The sequence below is a fragment of the Macaca fascicularis genome, chromosome 11 (assembly GCF_037993035.2).
Source record: "Macaca fascicularis isolate 582-1 chromosome 11, T2T-MFA8v1.1".
Lineage (NCBI taxonomy): Eukaryota > Metazoa > Chordata > Mammalia > Primates > Cercopithecidae > Macaca > Macaca fascicularis.
Window position 1 is genome coordinate 4,412,782 of NC_088385.1, and position 15,426 is coordinate 4,428,207.

Below are 15,426 nucleotides of genomic sequence, written 5' to 3' on the forward strand. Positions count from 1 at the left end.
AACCTCTGGCCCCTATCTAAAGGCAGGCAGATGGTGCTAGAAGAGCTAACCCTTTGTGTGATTATCCTCAACAGGAGCCACAGCTTAGATCACAGCCTGGTGAGTAAACACAGGTTGAAGAGAGGTGTGGTGAGTACCTAAGGGCGACACTGGGCCGAGGGGCTGGCGCGAAGATGGGCAAGGAGGGAAGAAGGTGAAGGCGGTGGGCAAAAGAGTGGGGTGAGGCCCAGGCTGGAAGCCTCCTCCGGCCACCCCTACTGTGTCCCCTCCCACTGCGATCCTCTTTCTTCCCTCCATGGGCCCTCCAGGCCAGGCAGGTGGCTGCTGAGGACAGACGACTCAGGTTAGAAAAAGCTCTCTTGACATTTGGAGAACAGAGCAGGATCTGGCTCCTCTAGTGGAGCCGCTTGTTCTCAGGAAAATCATTTTAAAGCTTGGGCTGGTGCCAGCAGGAGCCATTTATAGCCCAAAGGGCTTAGGTTCGCTTTGGCTGCCTGGTGCAGAGAGCGCTGGCTTCCCTCTGCCCTCTGCAGGCTGCCTCCTTGCTTTAGATGTCCAGCACCTTCACTCTCCTCCCTTAAAGCTTCTTTCTCCTCTCCTCCACTACTTCTTTCCTATTCTCTTGGAGGTTCCAGTTCCAGATCCACCTCTGGACCTAGATTACCCTAGGTAAGCCTAAACAAATTCCTTTCCTTCTGTGGGCCTCAGTCTCTCCATCTGCACCCTGACACCTATTGTCTGCTCTCTTTAAACTCTGTCACCTTGCAGAGGTGCCTGCCTGTGCCTACCTCCACAGAAGCGCTCTCCTCTGTCTAGTTATTGCCTGTTGACTGTCTTTCTGCCCTCAAGACTGGGTTTTCTGCCTGGGCCAGCTGTGTTACCCTTTTCTGAGCACAGGGCCTGGCTCCTGGCAGTAGCTCAGTTAAGCTTGGTTGGGCTGAACTGAGCTAACCATGGCATCAGTTTCAAGAGCACAGGTTTTGGCATAAAACAGATACTGGTTGACATCTTGGCTGTGCTGCTTGCTATCTCTGGGCCCTGGCAAATGACTGGACGTTGTGAGCTTTAGTTTCCTTATCTGTAAATGTCAGTTACTACGAGGATGTCATGAGATGGTGTCTATCTGTGAAGTGCTTGGAGCAGTGCCTGGGGTGCAGTGGGCCCTTAGTCAATGTTAGGTCTCATCACCATCATCACCATCTGCCATCTACCTGCATTTTCAAGGGATGTGGGTTAGGTCACACATGCTCCCCCGAATCCCCACCCCTGCTTGTGGAAATCCGACCCGCCCTTTAAGGACCAGCTCGCAAGCTCACATGCCCCTTCGTCAGGAAGCCAGGTTCCTCCTGTCTCCAGCTCTGCTGCTTCCACAACCTTCTATCTCTGCATTTAGTGGGGCCAGGGCCTGTTCACCCTAGTAGAGTGGGTAGATTAAGACGATCGCACTTTATTTATTAGGGAGAAAAGCTGCTGAAGCTGCCCTGGGTAAGGCCAGTCCGGAGGTAGAACACTGTGTTGGGGGAGTCCTGATCAGCTGCTGGCGTGGAGAGTGGAAGGCAAATCACAAGTATTGACAGTGGAGGGTGATTCTCAGCATCTCAGGGAGGCAGACAACATCAGGAGACCTCCAGCAAGTAGCAGGGCCCTGGGCCTGGGCCCTTGGGTGGAGGTGGGGAAACAGCAAGGCAGGGCACTTTCTCTGTCCTGGGGCCCAAGAACCCGGCAGGACAAGGTTGGAGGCAATGGTGCAGAAACAGGTACCAGAACCGACTCCAGGGCAGAGCAGGCAGGGCCAGACCTCCAGGGTGATGTGGGCACAGTCACCCTGGAGGTGACTGGGGGCACTGGAATGTCCAGTGGGGAGGGACTTGGGCACAGGGAGCAAATTGGAGCTGAGATAGCCGCAGCCATGGGCAGACCAAGGTGCTGACGTTGAGAGTCCAGCTGCCCATCTGAGTGTAATTCCAAATCCTTTTGCTGACTTCTCAGCCTATGTGTACAAGATTGGAGTTTGCAAGTTACCTTCGCTCAGAGACTCTGCTTGCCCAGTGTGGCTTAGGGAGGAGTTGAGCCTTCTGACTTTATGGAGGAGACCACTGTCATCTCCCAAGACCCATCCCCTGTGCACCTCAAGTCTCAAGAGCCTTCAGTTGCAGCTGAACAATCATCTGTATCTCTCGGAGATGCATCTAGATTCCTATAAGGGTTCCAATTTGCCTGCATGGGATCCATAGAATGCCCATATGTCTCTTGTTTCTTTCACAGGGCTGGCACAGTGCCCCACTGTTGTAGAAGTCAGTAGGTAGTTGTAGAATTTAAAAGCATCACCCCATGTAGCTGAATGTTCAGGGATCACAGGCCACGCCTGCTTCCCACCCACTCCCAGCCTTCAGGGAGATGGCACGCCTGTCAGTCAATGGGCAGAGTGCCAGGCTGTGGACCAGCGTCTGGGCCAGTCATTTATTTCTCCCCATGACCTGTGGCTGTTGAAATGAATGCCCCCAAATCCACGCATCCTTTTGCCTCCTGCGTGGCACGCGGCAGACGCTTCATAAGTTGGCTGTTGGGGAAAGTCTGAGGGAGCCCCATGGAAAAGGGAACCTTGGAATCAGAGTTGAATGACAGCTTACGGGTCCTGGAGACCCCTGGGACCTTGACCATGCACAATGCCCAAGCCAGCTAGGACTTTTTGCTCTCCTTAATATATTTAAATGGAGTCAACACTGGGGTCAGCTTCACGCACCGAGCCTTCTTCGGCCCCAGCAGTGAGGTGATCTGCACAGCTTCTCGAGCAGTGTCCTCCCCGGTGGCTGAAGTTCAGAGGGCCCCAGCCAGGCTGGATGGAGGTTGACTTTGTTCCAGAGCCCTTGCTTGGACACTGGAGTGTGACGCTCGGGCCACACATCCTCGGAGGAAGGGCAGCCTGGAAGTGGCGGAGCAATTTGTCACGATCATATTTTTGTGTTATCAAACACTCTTCCCATAATACCTTTAATGGCTGCATAGTATTCCGTCATGTGGCTACACCACAGTTTAGTGTTTCACGTTGTGGAACATTTAAGTTGACTCCTATCTTTTGTCACTGAGGACAGCACTGTCATGAAATTCTTAACAGGTACATCATCATGATCATCCATGATTGTCTCCTTATGATAAAGTCCACGAAACTTTAATTGCTGGGTGAATGGGTTTGTGCTCTTTAACGCTTTAAGTACATTTTACCACACGGCCTTTCTAAAAGTCTTGACCTATTTTCATTCCCGCTAGAAACGTGCGAAAGAATCAGTTTCTCTGCAGCTCTTACATATGCAGAGCTTTGGTAGTTTTGGTGGGAGAAGAGCTTATCTGGTATTTAAAAGCTGTAAGTTTTTTATTTTAATTTGAATTTACCTGATTTCGAGGGAGGTGAAACATTGTTCCTGCACATTAACTTGCCATTTGTATTTCACATGTACTTGCCTCATGTGAACAGACTCTCAAATCCTTTCCCCAATATTACATTGTGGGTGTTCATCTATTTTTGTATTGGCTTGTAAGAGCTCTCTACGTATGAAGGGTATTAACCTTTGTCTGCCATATATGTTAAAATGTACTTCTCGGTTTATCATTTGCCTTTTAATTTTGTTTATGATATTTATTGTCTGGAACTGCATTAATGTCTTCTTGCTAGACATCTTTTCTTATATGACTCAACGGCATTTCAAACTCTGCATATCCAAATTGAAATTCATTATTTCCCCCCACCCCAACCTGCTCTGCCTGCTGACTGGCTTATTTTTGTTAATGTCACCACCATTTCCCTAGTCACCCAGGCTTGAAATGTTGAAGTCATCTTTGATTCCAGCTCCTCTCTCTTCCCCTACATTTTGTCAGTTGCCAAAGCCTGTAAAGTCTATTTCTGCACTTTCTCTGTCAGGCAGCCCCTCGGACACCCCAGTAGTTCAGGCTCTCGTTATTTCTTGACTGGACTTTGAAAATAGCCTCCAACGTTCATACCTTGTTTCTCCTCCGTTCCCTTATTTTCCTTGGCCCCTCCTGTGTGCTGCTACCACATTTATCTTCCTAAAGAAGAGCCCAAACACAGAAGTCGCTGGTTCCCTGGTTACAAACTGGCAATAGCTCCCCGTTGTCATTTGTATTTAATTACAACCTCTTAGCCTGGCCATAATTTCCTTTCAACTGACTCTCTCACTATCTCAGCCAAGCTGCTCCCAAACAAACTCACTGCTCTCCCGCCTCTGTTGCTCAAGCCGTCCCTTCCTCCACCTGCCAAAATCTGTTCAAAAAGCTCCCACCTCACCCCACCTCCTGCCATCCGAGGGCTTCCTGACTCTCTGCATTAAAGTGAATTCTCTTTCCTGTGAACCTCCAGAACAATTTGCTTGAACTTCCCTGGTAGAACAAACCTTATTCCAGCATCTATCAGAGACAATAAGGGTCTTAGAATCTAGAAAACAGGGTCCTGGGAGGGCAGTTCCCATACGTCTGTTTCTTCCACAGGACCTGCACGGTGCCTTGCTGTTACAGACTCTCAGTAGGCAGTTGTGGAATTAAAAGCATCACCCCATGTAGCTGAATGTTCAGGGATCACAGGCCACGGCTGCTTCCCACCCATTCCCAGCCTCCTGGGAGTCTTAGCCTGTGGAGTCTCAGGAAGCACATGGAAAAGGGAGCCTTGGAACCAGAGTGGAGTGACAGCTAAGGGGTGCGGGAGGCCCCTGTGACCTTGACCGTGCACAATGCCCAGACCAGCTAGGACTTTATCCTCTCCTTAACATATTTAAATGGAGTCAATATTGGGGTCAGCTTCACGCACAGAGCCTTCGTCGGCTTTAGAGGTGATTCTGCAGCCTGCACAGGAGTGTGCAATTGACACAGTCTATTTATAGCCTCTCAGAGACCGTGACCAACATCCCAGGCTGAGGGTGGGCACACCTGCTGCATTCTAATGAGGCAGCCCCACTCGCCTCTGCCAGCCCGCCCGGGATCTCACCGACCTGAAATCTGATGTTGCTAAACTGGGAAGTGTGTTTATTTCTCAAGGGCGGTAGCCTAGATACACTGGGAAAATGGGACCATCCCACTGCCCCCAGCTCACCCCCCTGCAGCCCTGGACACAGGACAGTCTGGGGGCTGTGCTGAATTATTTCACGGAGGGGATGAAATCACTTGACTTTTTTGATCTCGCTGTGTCCTAGGATCCCCCTGTTTCCCTTGCTAGAAAGGAGACAGTAAGTCTGAGCTGACCCAGCTCACGGACAAGAAAATCGAGATGTAGAATAAGGACATGATTTATGTAATAATAATAAGCAGTTACTACGTGCCAGCCTGTTCTAACGTCTTTCCATATATTAACTCCTCCAAACGTGTGGACACATTTTCCAGGTAGGTTTTATTATGATTTGCGTTCTCTAGAGGAGGAAAAGCTGAGGCACAGTGATGACAACTGATTGCCCAAGGTCACACAGCCAACAAGTGCTGGGTTTCAGAGTCAGGCAGTGGCTCCAGGTTTGTACTTTCAGCCACTTTGCTATCTGCCTCCTAGTACCTATTTTCAATGTTCCTAGAGCCAGGATAGGACCCAGGAGCCCAGATTCTCAGTCCTAGAGGACTGACTACTAGATAATACTCCTTGTCTGATTTTTCTAATTCTACCCAGCTTTGAGGCCTTCACTGTGCCTTGCACATCTGGGTCTTCTGCACTCCAGGCAGAGGAGGTCTCCTGGCCTAACTGCTTCTGTTGCAGCGTTTGAGCTTCTGGGCTCCAATTGCTGTCTCTGGGCTCCAGAAGCTCTGTGGATCCCCATCTCCTTCTCCCTGCTCCTCCTAGCCTGTGGAGGACCAGGGAACCGACAGTGATAGGCAGCAGCAGTGGGTATAGAGCTGGGCTGGGCCTCAGGATTGGGGCACCCAGAAATAGCAAGAATTGGTCATGTGGAGGCCATCAGTGTGGGTGTCCACAGTGCTGAATTCAGGGTAGAACTGTGAATCAGAAACTAGGGGGCAAGACAACAGGTAGGAGACACCAGAGCCTAAGTCATCTGCATTTTGGGAGCCATATCCTCTTGTAGCTTGATGCTGCCTGCTGAGTGAAGAGAAGCCCATGGGTTCACATTCCTGAGGACGCAGGTGGGACTTCGTTTCCTCTAACAAACTCTTACTATATACCTGGCCCTTTCCTAAGCACTTTGAAATACAAACTTGTCTAATCCTCAGGACAACTCTAGGAGGCAGGGACTATTTTATTCCCATTTTAGAGACAAGGAAACTGAGGCACTGAGCAATGCATAAGTTTGGCCAAAGTTGTATAGCTAGGAAATGGCAGAGCTGGGATTCAGCTCCGGGATCTACACTCTCAGGCACCATGCTGTGCTGTGCATTTCCCTTTACTGAATGTTTCCTATTTGCCTCCAAAGGAAGGTACTGTTTTCCCCATTTCACAGATACGGAAACTGAGGCCTGCATTTGCTCAGGTCAAGTAGCTCATAAGAGCTGAAAGTGGGTGAAATCTGGATCTGCGTGGCTCCTCAGTGGCCTGCCAGCTCTGGGCAGATCACAGCCATGAACCCGGCAGCCGGGAGCTGGAAGGGCTCACCTGCCTGTCTTTCAGGAAGGGCTGCTGTGGTTGCTTGAGGCCGGGCTCAGGGAGGGGGAAGGAAAGAGGATCACGAGCCCCAAGGGCAGGACCTCATTGTCTTTCCTAACACCAGACCCCCTTCTCTTCCCCTCAGGTGAACAGCCCCCCCTCCCAGCCCCCTCAGCCCGTCATCCCTGCTAAGCCAGTGCAATGCGTCCATCATGTGTCCACTCAACCCAGTTGCCCGGGACGGGGCAAGATGTCCAAGCTGCTGAACCCGGAGGAGATGACCTCGAGAGATTATTACTTCGACTCCTACGCCCACTTTGGGATCCACGAGGTAAAGTGTCCCGAGTGGGTGGTTAATGGGGCGAGTTTGACTCTGCTGTTACATTGTTTTCAGAGGCAGCATAGTGCGTTCAACTCCTTACCATGGTAAAGTGAGTGCTCCCAGTGTCCCTGAGTCCTCTGACCCTTTCTCCAATCCTGGGGAGGCCGGGCCAGGCCTGGAGCAGGGGAGCAGGCGAAAGTGTGTGTCTGTATGCTCCACGGCCAGAGACAGCACATGAGGTGCTTACGGTCCGTTTGTTTTACATTCCAGCTCCCGTGTCTCTCCCCAGCCATAAACCCAGCTCATCCAGTGTGGGCTGGATAGCGCTGGTCTTTGGACCAGGAGCTCAAATGCTTGCAGTCAGAGTCCTGAGGCAGCAAGGACCTTTCAGAGGTCACAATGTGCATTCTTTAGACCAATGAGCACCTCCGGAGGAAGAGCTGCAGGAAGCTTTCTTGGGATCTTGGCCCAGGTCTGACACCCTGATTGATTGTCTGGAAATTCTTATGTCTAAATGCCAGTCTTACACCATAGCAGGGAAGACTAATGTTGCCTATGGAACAGAACAGAGCCTCCTAAGAAGAGGCATCCTGTCTATAGTGGGGGCTTAATGGTGCCCCTACTGTATATCTTTCATTATAATCTCCAGCACTCTCTCCAGCCACCCCAAATAAACAAGTAGCATTTACTGAGTGCTTGCTAAGTGCCAGGCACAGTTCTAAGCACATTATACATATCATTTCATGTAAACTCTATGAAGAAAATATGTCCCTGATCCTCTTACAGTGTAAAAAAAAAATTGAAAAAGGAACAAAAGTTTGCCTGCTATGCAAATCTGTTTTCAAAACAAGTCTTGAAGATCTTCCTTCCACGTACGCACTGCTGTAATCTCTTCCTATGTGGAAATGATGACCCTGCCATTGCCGGAAGGGTGTTGAGTAATAATAGCCAGCTCTTTTGTGTGTTTGTTTCGTCGTAGCGCTTACTACACGCTGGTGTTATTCCAAGCATTTTATATTATTGGTTCGTTTATTCTTCAGGTCAACCCTGTGAGGTTGGTGTTATTGCTTGTCCCCATTCTCCAGATGATTTAGGCCCTAAAGAATCAAATCAACCCTCATTCATCCCTGTTGTTGTTTTTCTTTCTTTTCTTTTTCTTTTTTTTTTTGTGAAAGGCCACAGGCTAGTAGATGGTTGAGCTAGCAATCAAACCTTCACCTATTGTTCCTAACCATCATGCCACACAGCCCTTAAAACAAATTTCCTTTCTTTCCATCTGGAAACCGTAAAAATTAAATTGCCGTGTTTGTTCCTGCTGGTTTTTCCGCAGCCCCACATGGAGGTAGAGGGTGGAAGGAGGCCCCTCAGTGACTTCTAGACTCAGGGACTCAGCCTCATTTAATCCAGGGAGGCTCAAGGTTTGGGTCCCTGAGAACTGCTCACTATGTAAAACCCTTAAGCCTGGGCCTGCAGGGGAGGAGGACTGGGGCCTGTGTTCAGTCCAGAAGGTCCTGGCCTAGGAGGGCCTGGGCAGCGGAGCCTGCAGCTCTTGGGAGATAAAATGCCATCTCAGGGCCGATGGGTGAACTCTTATACCTTCCTTGACCCTGCTTTCCACTGGGGTAGGGATCCCCGGAGCCCTGTCCTTGGCCTGTGAGAGGCTCTGGGGGGCAAAAGAGACTCTGCGAACGCCCCTTCCTCAAGACCTTGTCCCTACATGTTCTCCATGTGACAAGTTCTAACAAACCTGTGGCTCTGGGTACCCATTTCAGGACAGATTCTGGGGACAAGAGAGCAGTTCCAGGGACCCCAAAATACCTCCTCTTGGGCCTGCCCAAAACTCCTCCATTAGAAACCAAACAACTATGAAGTGCACCTCAAGCCGGGTCTGCAAGCTCCCTCCTCACTCGGAGCCTCCGTGATCGGCTTCTTGGACACCTCCCTTTGAGTTGCTAGGTTCCTGCTGAGCCACACCTTTGGCATTTAGAGTGTGCTCCACTAAGCTATTACTGATCCCGATAATTCCTTTGGGACTTGGCGTCCCCAGCCTGTTACCTACAGCTTGGCACATTGTCTGGATAGCAAAGGCTTGTTGACATGTGTGCTAATCCAGCTAATTCAGGCGATGCCCGGTCAGCAGCATGACCCAGCACCCAGGGGAGGGGACACCAAGTTTCACCAAATAAATACTAGACCAGGTTCCCTTAATGGTGTGTACTGATGGAAAAGTCAAGCTTGTGCATGCATGTATATAAACATAGAGCAAGTTGAGCTGGAGACTTAGAGTAGAAGATCTATGAGTCTTAGATCACATTCCTGTCCTGGGAGAGTGCTTAGCAGCCTTCTCATTGGGAAATACTTCTGGACATCTAGCTTAAATCCCTCCTGCCGCTGCTATGGACCATCTCATAGGTCCTTTAATGCAGGAACAGCTAGGTAACCTTCCCTCCCCACCAAGGTCTCCTTTTACCCTGTTTTCAGTTTCCCAGATCATCTGCACGAAGGGAGGTGGGGGGCACGTGGAAGAACTTTTAACACTGTTCTTTGCAGAGAGAAGTCCGCCCAGTTCTTGTTATCAAGCACCAGGGATCTCTGTTCCATGCCAGACGGATGGTGGTGATGCCCTTGCCTCCTTGGTCTGGGCAAGACCCATATTTCTCTGTCCATCTGGAGCCACGCTGGTCATTTGGCAGTCTTCTCCCCATCATTAACAAGACGCTAACACAGTGGGGAGCAGCACCACTGGCCTGCTGATTAATAGCCATCAGTGAGTGTTGAGGAAACACGGTGCGGATGGATTGGGTTTGATTAGTCTGTAAATACAAACAAGAAGTGCTGAGTACAGGGGACTGTTGGGGCTGGAGAAACAGCAGGGGGTGACTCTGGACATTTCTGTTCTCATCCCATGGCTCCATTCATGGCTCCAACATGTTCCCAGCCTCCAGAGGGCAGGGGCCAGCGAGAGGAAGACCCTGGCCTTCCAATTTAGGCCTCTCTGAGAAGAATGGAATCTTGAAAAGGAGCTGAAGTGGAAGATGTGTGCTTCCTGAGGTCACCACCTAGAGAGGAGGTGGTAGGCTCCATGACCCCCTAGATCCCAGTTCTGAAATCTCAGCCTCTCTAACAGTCGGCGCTGGGCTTGGTGCCTCAGCCACGAGAAGAACGTGCCAATGCGGCTGTCCCTGCAGCACCCTGAGCTCTGGGTGCCAGTCCCACTCCCTGCCGGCTCCCTTCCTTTGATGCTCTTGCTGCAGGTTCTGTTGAAACAGACTCTTCCGGGCCTCATTTCCCAACAATTCATCAAGGGGCCATCATGTATTCAATAGGTAGGAAAGCTGGGACACACATGAATCCACAGCTAGAGGCTGGGAACTGTCTGCAACAGGGTGGCATGTTCCTGTCTGAAGTGTCTTGGGAGTTCTTTGGATTATTCTCCCAGGAAGGGGAGAGAGGATCTCTTCTTTTGGCAAGTCAGGTAGGGGAAGCCTTGCTAAGTCACAACTTCTGTTCTCCCAGAACTTGTACCTTCCAACCTAACTCCTGGGGTCTGGGACCTTCAGGAAAGGAGAATCGGCCAAAAAAGCGACAAAGGCAATCAACTAAAGGGTGGCCACTGGGGGGCCTTCCCATTAGCAAACATAGGCTCTGTTAGGTTTTGAAGGGAAGGCAAGGGTTAAAGAAAGACACACCCACAGAAAGAGTGCAGTTCGACAGCAAATACAGGCTTTATGTACAGCCTAAAATCTACAGAAGTGGGGAACCGGCCTAATGTCAGAGCTCCCCGCTACTTACAGGCTGGGGGTACTTACAGGTATGGGCGGGAGGGGTCTGGGCAGTTTGGCTCTCTGCCCGGCAGGATATTAAAGTGTTCCCGTGATGAGGATGTCCTGGCCCTTGTTCTGGCAGAATGTCGTCGCAATGTTCCTTGGACCTTTGTCCAGCAAGATACGATAGGGATGTTTCTTTAGTTGGGCCTTTGTCTGCCTTGCAGTCAAGTGGTTAGGCAGGACGTCTCTCGTGGCCCGAACCCCCGTGAAATGTTTCACTTTGACCAAGGTGTGCAAAATAGCTGGGAGCTTACAAAATGGTGCAGTTTGGACGAACAGGCACTCAGCCAATCCAGTTCCATCCACTAAAGGCAGTTCAGACTTGTAATCGTGGTTGTGATTGAAACATCTCTGCAGCCTTTGTCGTTATTTTGCCTCCATTCCCTGCTCACTTCAGCTATTTCCTTGCATGGATGAAGAAAAGGGTTGTAGTTATCACAAAGAGCCAGAACTAGCATTTTTGGGAAACTTACTACATTTGTGTAATCATCATAACAACCCCTAGGAAGCAGGTGATGTTATTACCAGTTTCCAGATGAGGGAACTGAGGCACAGACAGCTGAAAGCTGGTCTGGGTCAGAGAGCTCACAAACAGTGGAGGTGTGATCTGAATGCGGGAATCTGGGACTTGAATGCTCTAGAGTTCGTGTGTTTAACCACTGTGCTGTATGGTTTTCTGGCTTACTGAGCACCTGTTATGTGCCATGCCCCATGCCTGGTTCTGGATATACCATCTGTCTTGTCGTCTTTGGTCCGAGATCTCCTAAAGGGAAAGGCTTCGGCTCACCTTCAAAGTATGTAAAGCCAGAATTGAACTCAATCCAGCCAAACCCTCACCTTATTCAACTTCTAATAAGATCAAAGACATCAGCCCCAGGGCAGCACAGGAAGCGATGGCTGGGCTTCAGAATGGTTCTTGCCTCCTTTTCACCATCCGTGTCTCACCTGAATCTCCTCTGTGACGCCCTAACTGGAAACATAAGAGAAAGCAAATTTGGGAAATGTAGCAACACCTGGCCAAGGTGACACGTTACAAGGCCTCCCAAGGTGGTACACAGAAACTCCAGAAACCATGAAGCCAAACCTACAGAACAAAAAGGAAGAAAAAGGCAAATCCCCACTCATAGTTGAATATTTTTAACACTTCTCTCTTGGTAAGTGATCACACAAATGCACACACACACACAAAAAAACCAGTAAGAATGTAGAAAATTTGAATAATGCAATCAAACAACATGAGCTAATTGACATTTTTAGAACATTTCATCCCCAAACTACAGAAGACATGTTCTTTTCAAGTGCACGTGGGAACATTCACTAGATAGGTCCTCTGCTGGGTCACAAAACAAAGATTAAATCATGCAGAGTATGTTTTTTGATCACAATGATTTGAATTAGAAACTGAAAACAATCAACTATCCAGAAAATCTCCAAATAACTGGAAAGTAGGCAGCACTCTGCTAAATAGCCCATGGGTTAGAGAAGAGGTCACAGAAGGAAAGAGAAACTATCCCAAACGAAATGATAGTGAAAATACAACATATTAAAATTTGGGGGCGGAAATTCAGGCAATATTTAGAGGGAAAATTATAGCTTCAAATGCTTATGTTGGAAAAAAAAAGGCATAAAGTCAATGATCAAAGGTTCTACCTTATGAAGCTAGAGAAAGAATAAGTCAAACTCAAGTAAGTTGAAGAAAGGAAATAATTAAGTTGAAAGCAGAAGTCAATGAAATAGTAACCAAACAGTGGAGAAAATCAACAAAGCCAAAAGTTGCCTTTTGAAAAGGCTAATTAAATTGATAATATCTAGCTAGACTAATCAAGAAAAAAAGAGAAAACACAAATTGTAATACCATAAATGGAAGCAAGGACCTCATGACGATCATGCAGATACTCAACAGGCAATGGGAGAATATTATGACAATGTCATGCTGATAAATTTGACATTTTATATAAAATGGATACACGCCTTGAAAAAATACCTTGTCAAAACCAACATAAAATGCATTGAAAACTAAAATAGCCCTTTACTAATTAGGGAAATTGAATTCATATAAAACTTCCTATAAGAGAACTCCAGGCATATATGGTTTTACTGGTGAATTATAGTAAACATTTAAAGAAGAAATAAACTTAACAAACTTTTGCAGAAAATATATGAGCAGAGAACACTTCCTAACTTATGTGATTAGCCCAGTATAACTTTGATTATGAAAGAAAAGGTAAGACAAAGTTACAGATCTATGTTTCTCATAATTATGAATATGCAACAAAATATTAGCAAAAAATAACCCAGTAATATTTTAAAAGGGTAATACATCATGACAAACTGTTCATTTAACATTAAAAACCGATCTGTGAAGTTCACCTCATTAACAAAATAAAGGAGAAAAGTCATATACCATCTAAATAAATGAAAAAGCATGTGACAAAATTAAATACCAATTCATGGCAAAATCTCTCACCAAGTTAAAAATAGAAGGGAACTTCTTCAGTCTGATAAAAGACATTTATAGAAAGTCTAAATTATACTTAATGGATATATTATTGGAACAAAGGAAGGATGTCTGTCCTCTGTAATTCTATTCAACATTTTACTGGCAGTCTTTGCCAGGGCAATAAAACAAGAGGAAAGAACCAAAAAATAAAAGGCATACAGATAGGAAAAAAGAAGTGAAATTGTCTTTATTCACAAGTGACAAGATTTCTTACATAGAAAAATAAAGAAATCTAAAACAAAAAACAAAAAAAAAAACCCTACTGGAATTAATATGTGAAGGGAGCAAGGCTGCAAAATACAAGGTCATGTATACACCAACCCATTGCAAAACAAAAAATTTTAAAGACCATATACAGCATCACAAAATAAAGTCGTTGAATGGGGCCAGGCATGGTGGCTCACACCTGTAATCCCAGCACTTTGGGAGGCCAAGGTGGGCAGATTGCTTGAGCCCAGGAGTTCAAGACCGGCCTGAGCAACATGGTAAAACAACATCTCCACCCCCAAAATATAAAAATCAGTCTCATAACCCGGTCTCAAAATAAATAAAAAGATAAAATTTTTTGAAAAACCAAATAAAACAATTTAATGGAAATGTAAGACCTTTATACCAAAATCTATACAACATTCCAGAGATAAATGAAAGATCTACATAAATGGAGAGCTGCAATATGTTCTTGGATTATAAAACTCAAAATTGCTAAGATGTCAGATCTCCCCAAATTGATCTATAGATTTAATGCAATTCTGATAGATGCCAGGAGGCTATTCTGTATGAATTAATAAGTTTATTCTAAAATTTATACGGAAATGCAAAGGGCCTACAAAAACAAAAAATAATCTTGTTAAAGAACTACACTGGCAGACTCTCACTATTTTATTTCAAAGTTAATAAGAAGGTGCAGCAGTCAAGTCAGTGTTGACTTTGTATATCAGCGGAATAGATCAGAGAGGCCACACATGTGGAGTCAATTGATTTTTGGTAAAGGTGACAAGGTAATCAATGGAGGAAATGGTGCTTGGACCATTTATTTGCAAGAAAAAATGAGCTCACACCCGTAACTTACAGTATACACAAAAATTAATTTGATGTGTAAAAGCCACAGCCATAAAGCCTCTGGTAAGAAACAAAGGAGAGTGCCTTTGTGACTTGGGTAGACAAAGATCAGACACGGCACAGAAAGCACCAATCATAAATGAAAAAATGGAAAAACTGGTCTTTATCAAAATTAAAAACTGCTTTAAAAAAAAAGAAAAAAAAGAAAATGAAAAGGCAAATCTCAGATTGGGAGAAGACATTCACAATATATATGCAGTATGTCTGATGAAGGACTGGCTTCCAGAATGTATAAACTCCTGCAATTCAGTAAGAACAAGACAAACAGCTCAAGACAAAAATGAACAGAGGACTTGAATAAGCACTTTACAAAAGATGATATATATGAATAGCCAATAAGCACATGAAAAAAATTATCTACTTCAGTAATCATCAGGGAAATGCAATTAAAATTGCAATGAGACATCAGTTTGCATCCACTAGAATGGCTAAATTAAAAGATGGATAACACTAAGTTGCCTGGCTGTGAAGCCCCTTGAACTCTCTCACATTGTTGGTTGGAGTGTAAAATGGTACAACTAGTTTGGAAAACTCTCTGGCAATTTCTTACGAAGTTAAATGTGTACCTACCCTAAGACCCAGCAAACTTACTTCTAGGTGTCTACTCAAGGGAAATGAAAACATATCCTTTGCTATTATGAATAAATAGCAAACAACTGGAAGCAATCCTGATATCCCACAAACAAGTGAATGGAAAAATACATTGTGATATGGTCATACAATGGAATACCATACAACAACAATAACAAAAGAACAAACCTCGGATCTGTGTAATAGCATACATGAATCTCAAAAACTTTTTGTTGCACAATTTATATAAAGTTCTAAAATAGGCAGAAGGAAGCTTTGGTGACAGAAATCAGATCATTTGTCATCTTGGGAGAAGCTGAAATTTGACTACAAAAGGGCACGAAGGACTTTCTGGGGTTATAGAAATGTTCTAGACTTTGGTTATGGTGGTGCTTACACAGGTGTACATTTGTCAAAGCCCTTTTACTGATCCAGAAGCTTAAAACCTGGGCTTTTTGTTGTGTGCAAATTATACTTTAATAGTGTTGATTTCTAAAAAAAA

General features: G+C 46.3%; 1 protein-coding gene across 3 annotated transcripts in view; it reads left to right on the forward strand.

Annotated features, from left to right (window-relative positions):
• Positions 1-15,426, forward strand: part of PRMT8 (protein arginine methyltransferase 8) — a 177,979-nt gene that overhangs the window by 115,689 nt on the left and 46,864 nt on the right. For all 3 annotated transcript variants that reach the window (XM_065523583.1, XM_005569836.4, XM_074006109.1), the window contains exon 2: positions 6,732-6,917. In XM_065523583.1, coding sequence (XP_065379655.1) covers positions 6,837-6,917 — 81 coding nt within the window. In that variant the 5' untranslated portion in view covers positions 6,732-6,836. The remainder of the gene's footprint in view (positions 1-6,731; positions 6,918-15,426) is intronic.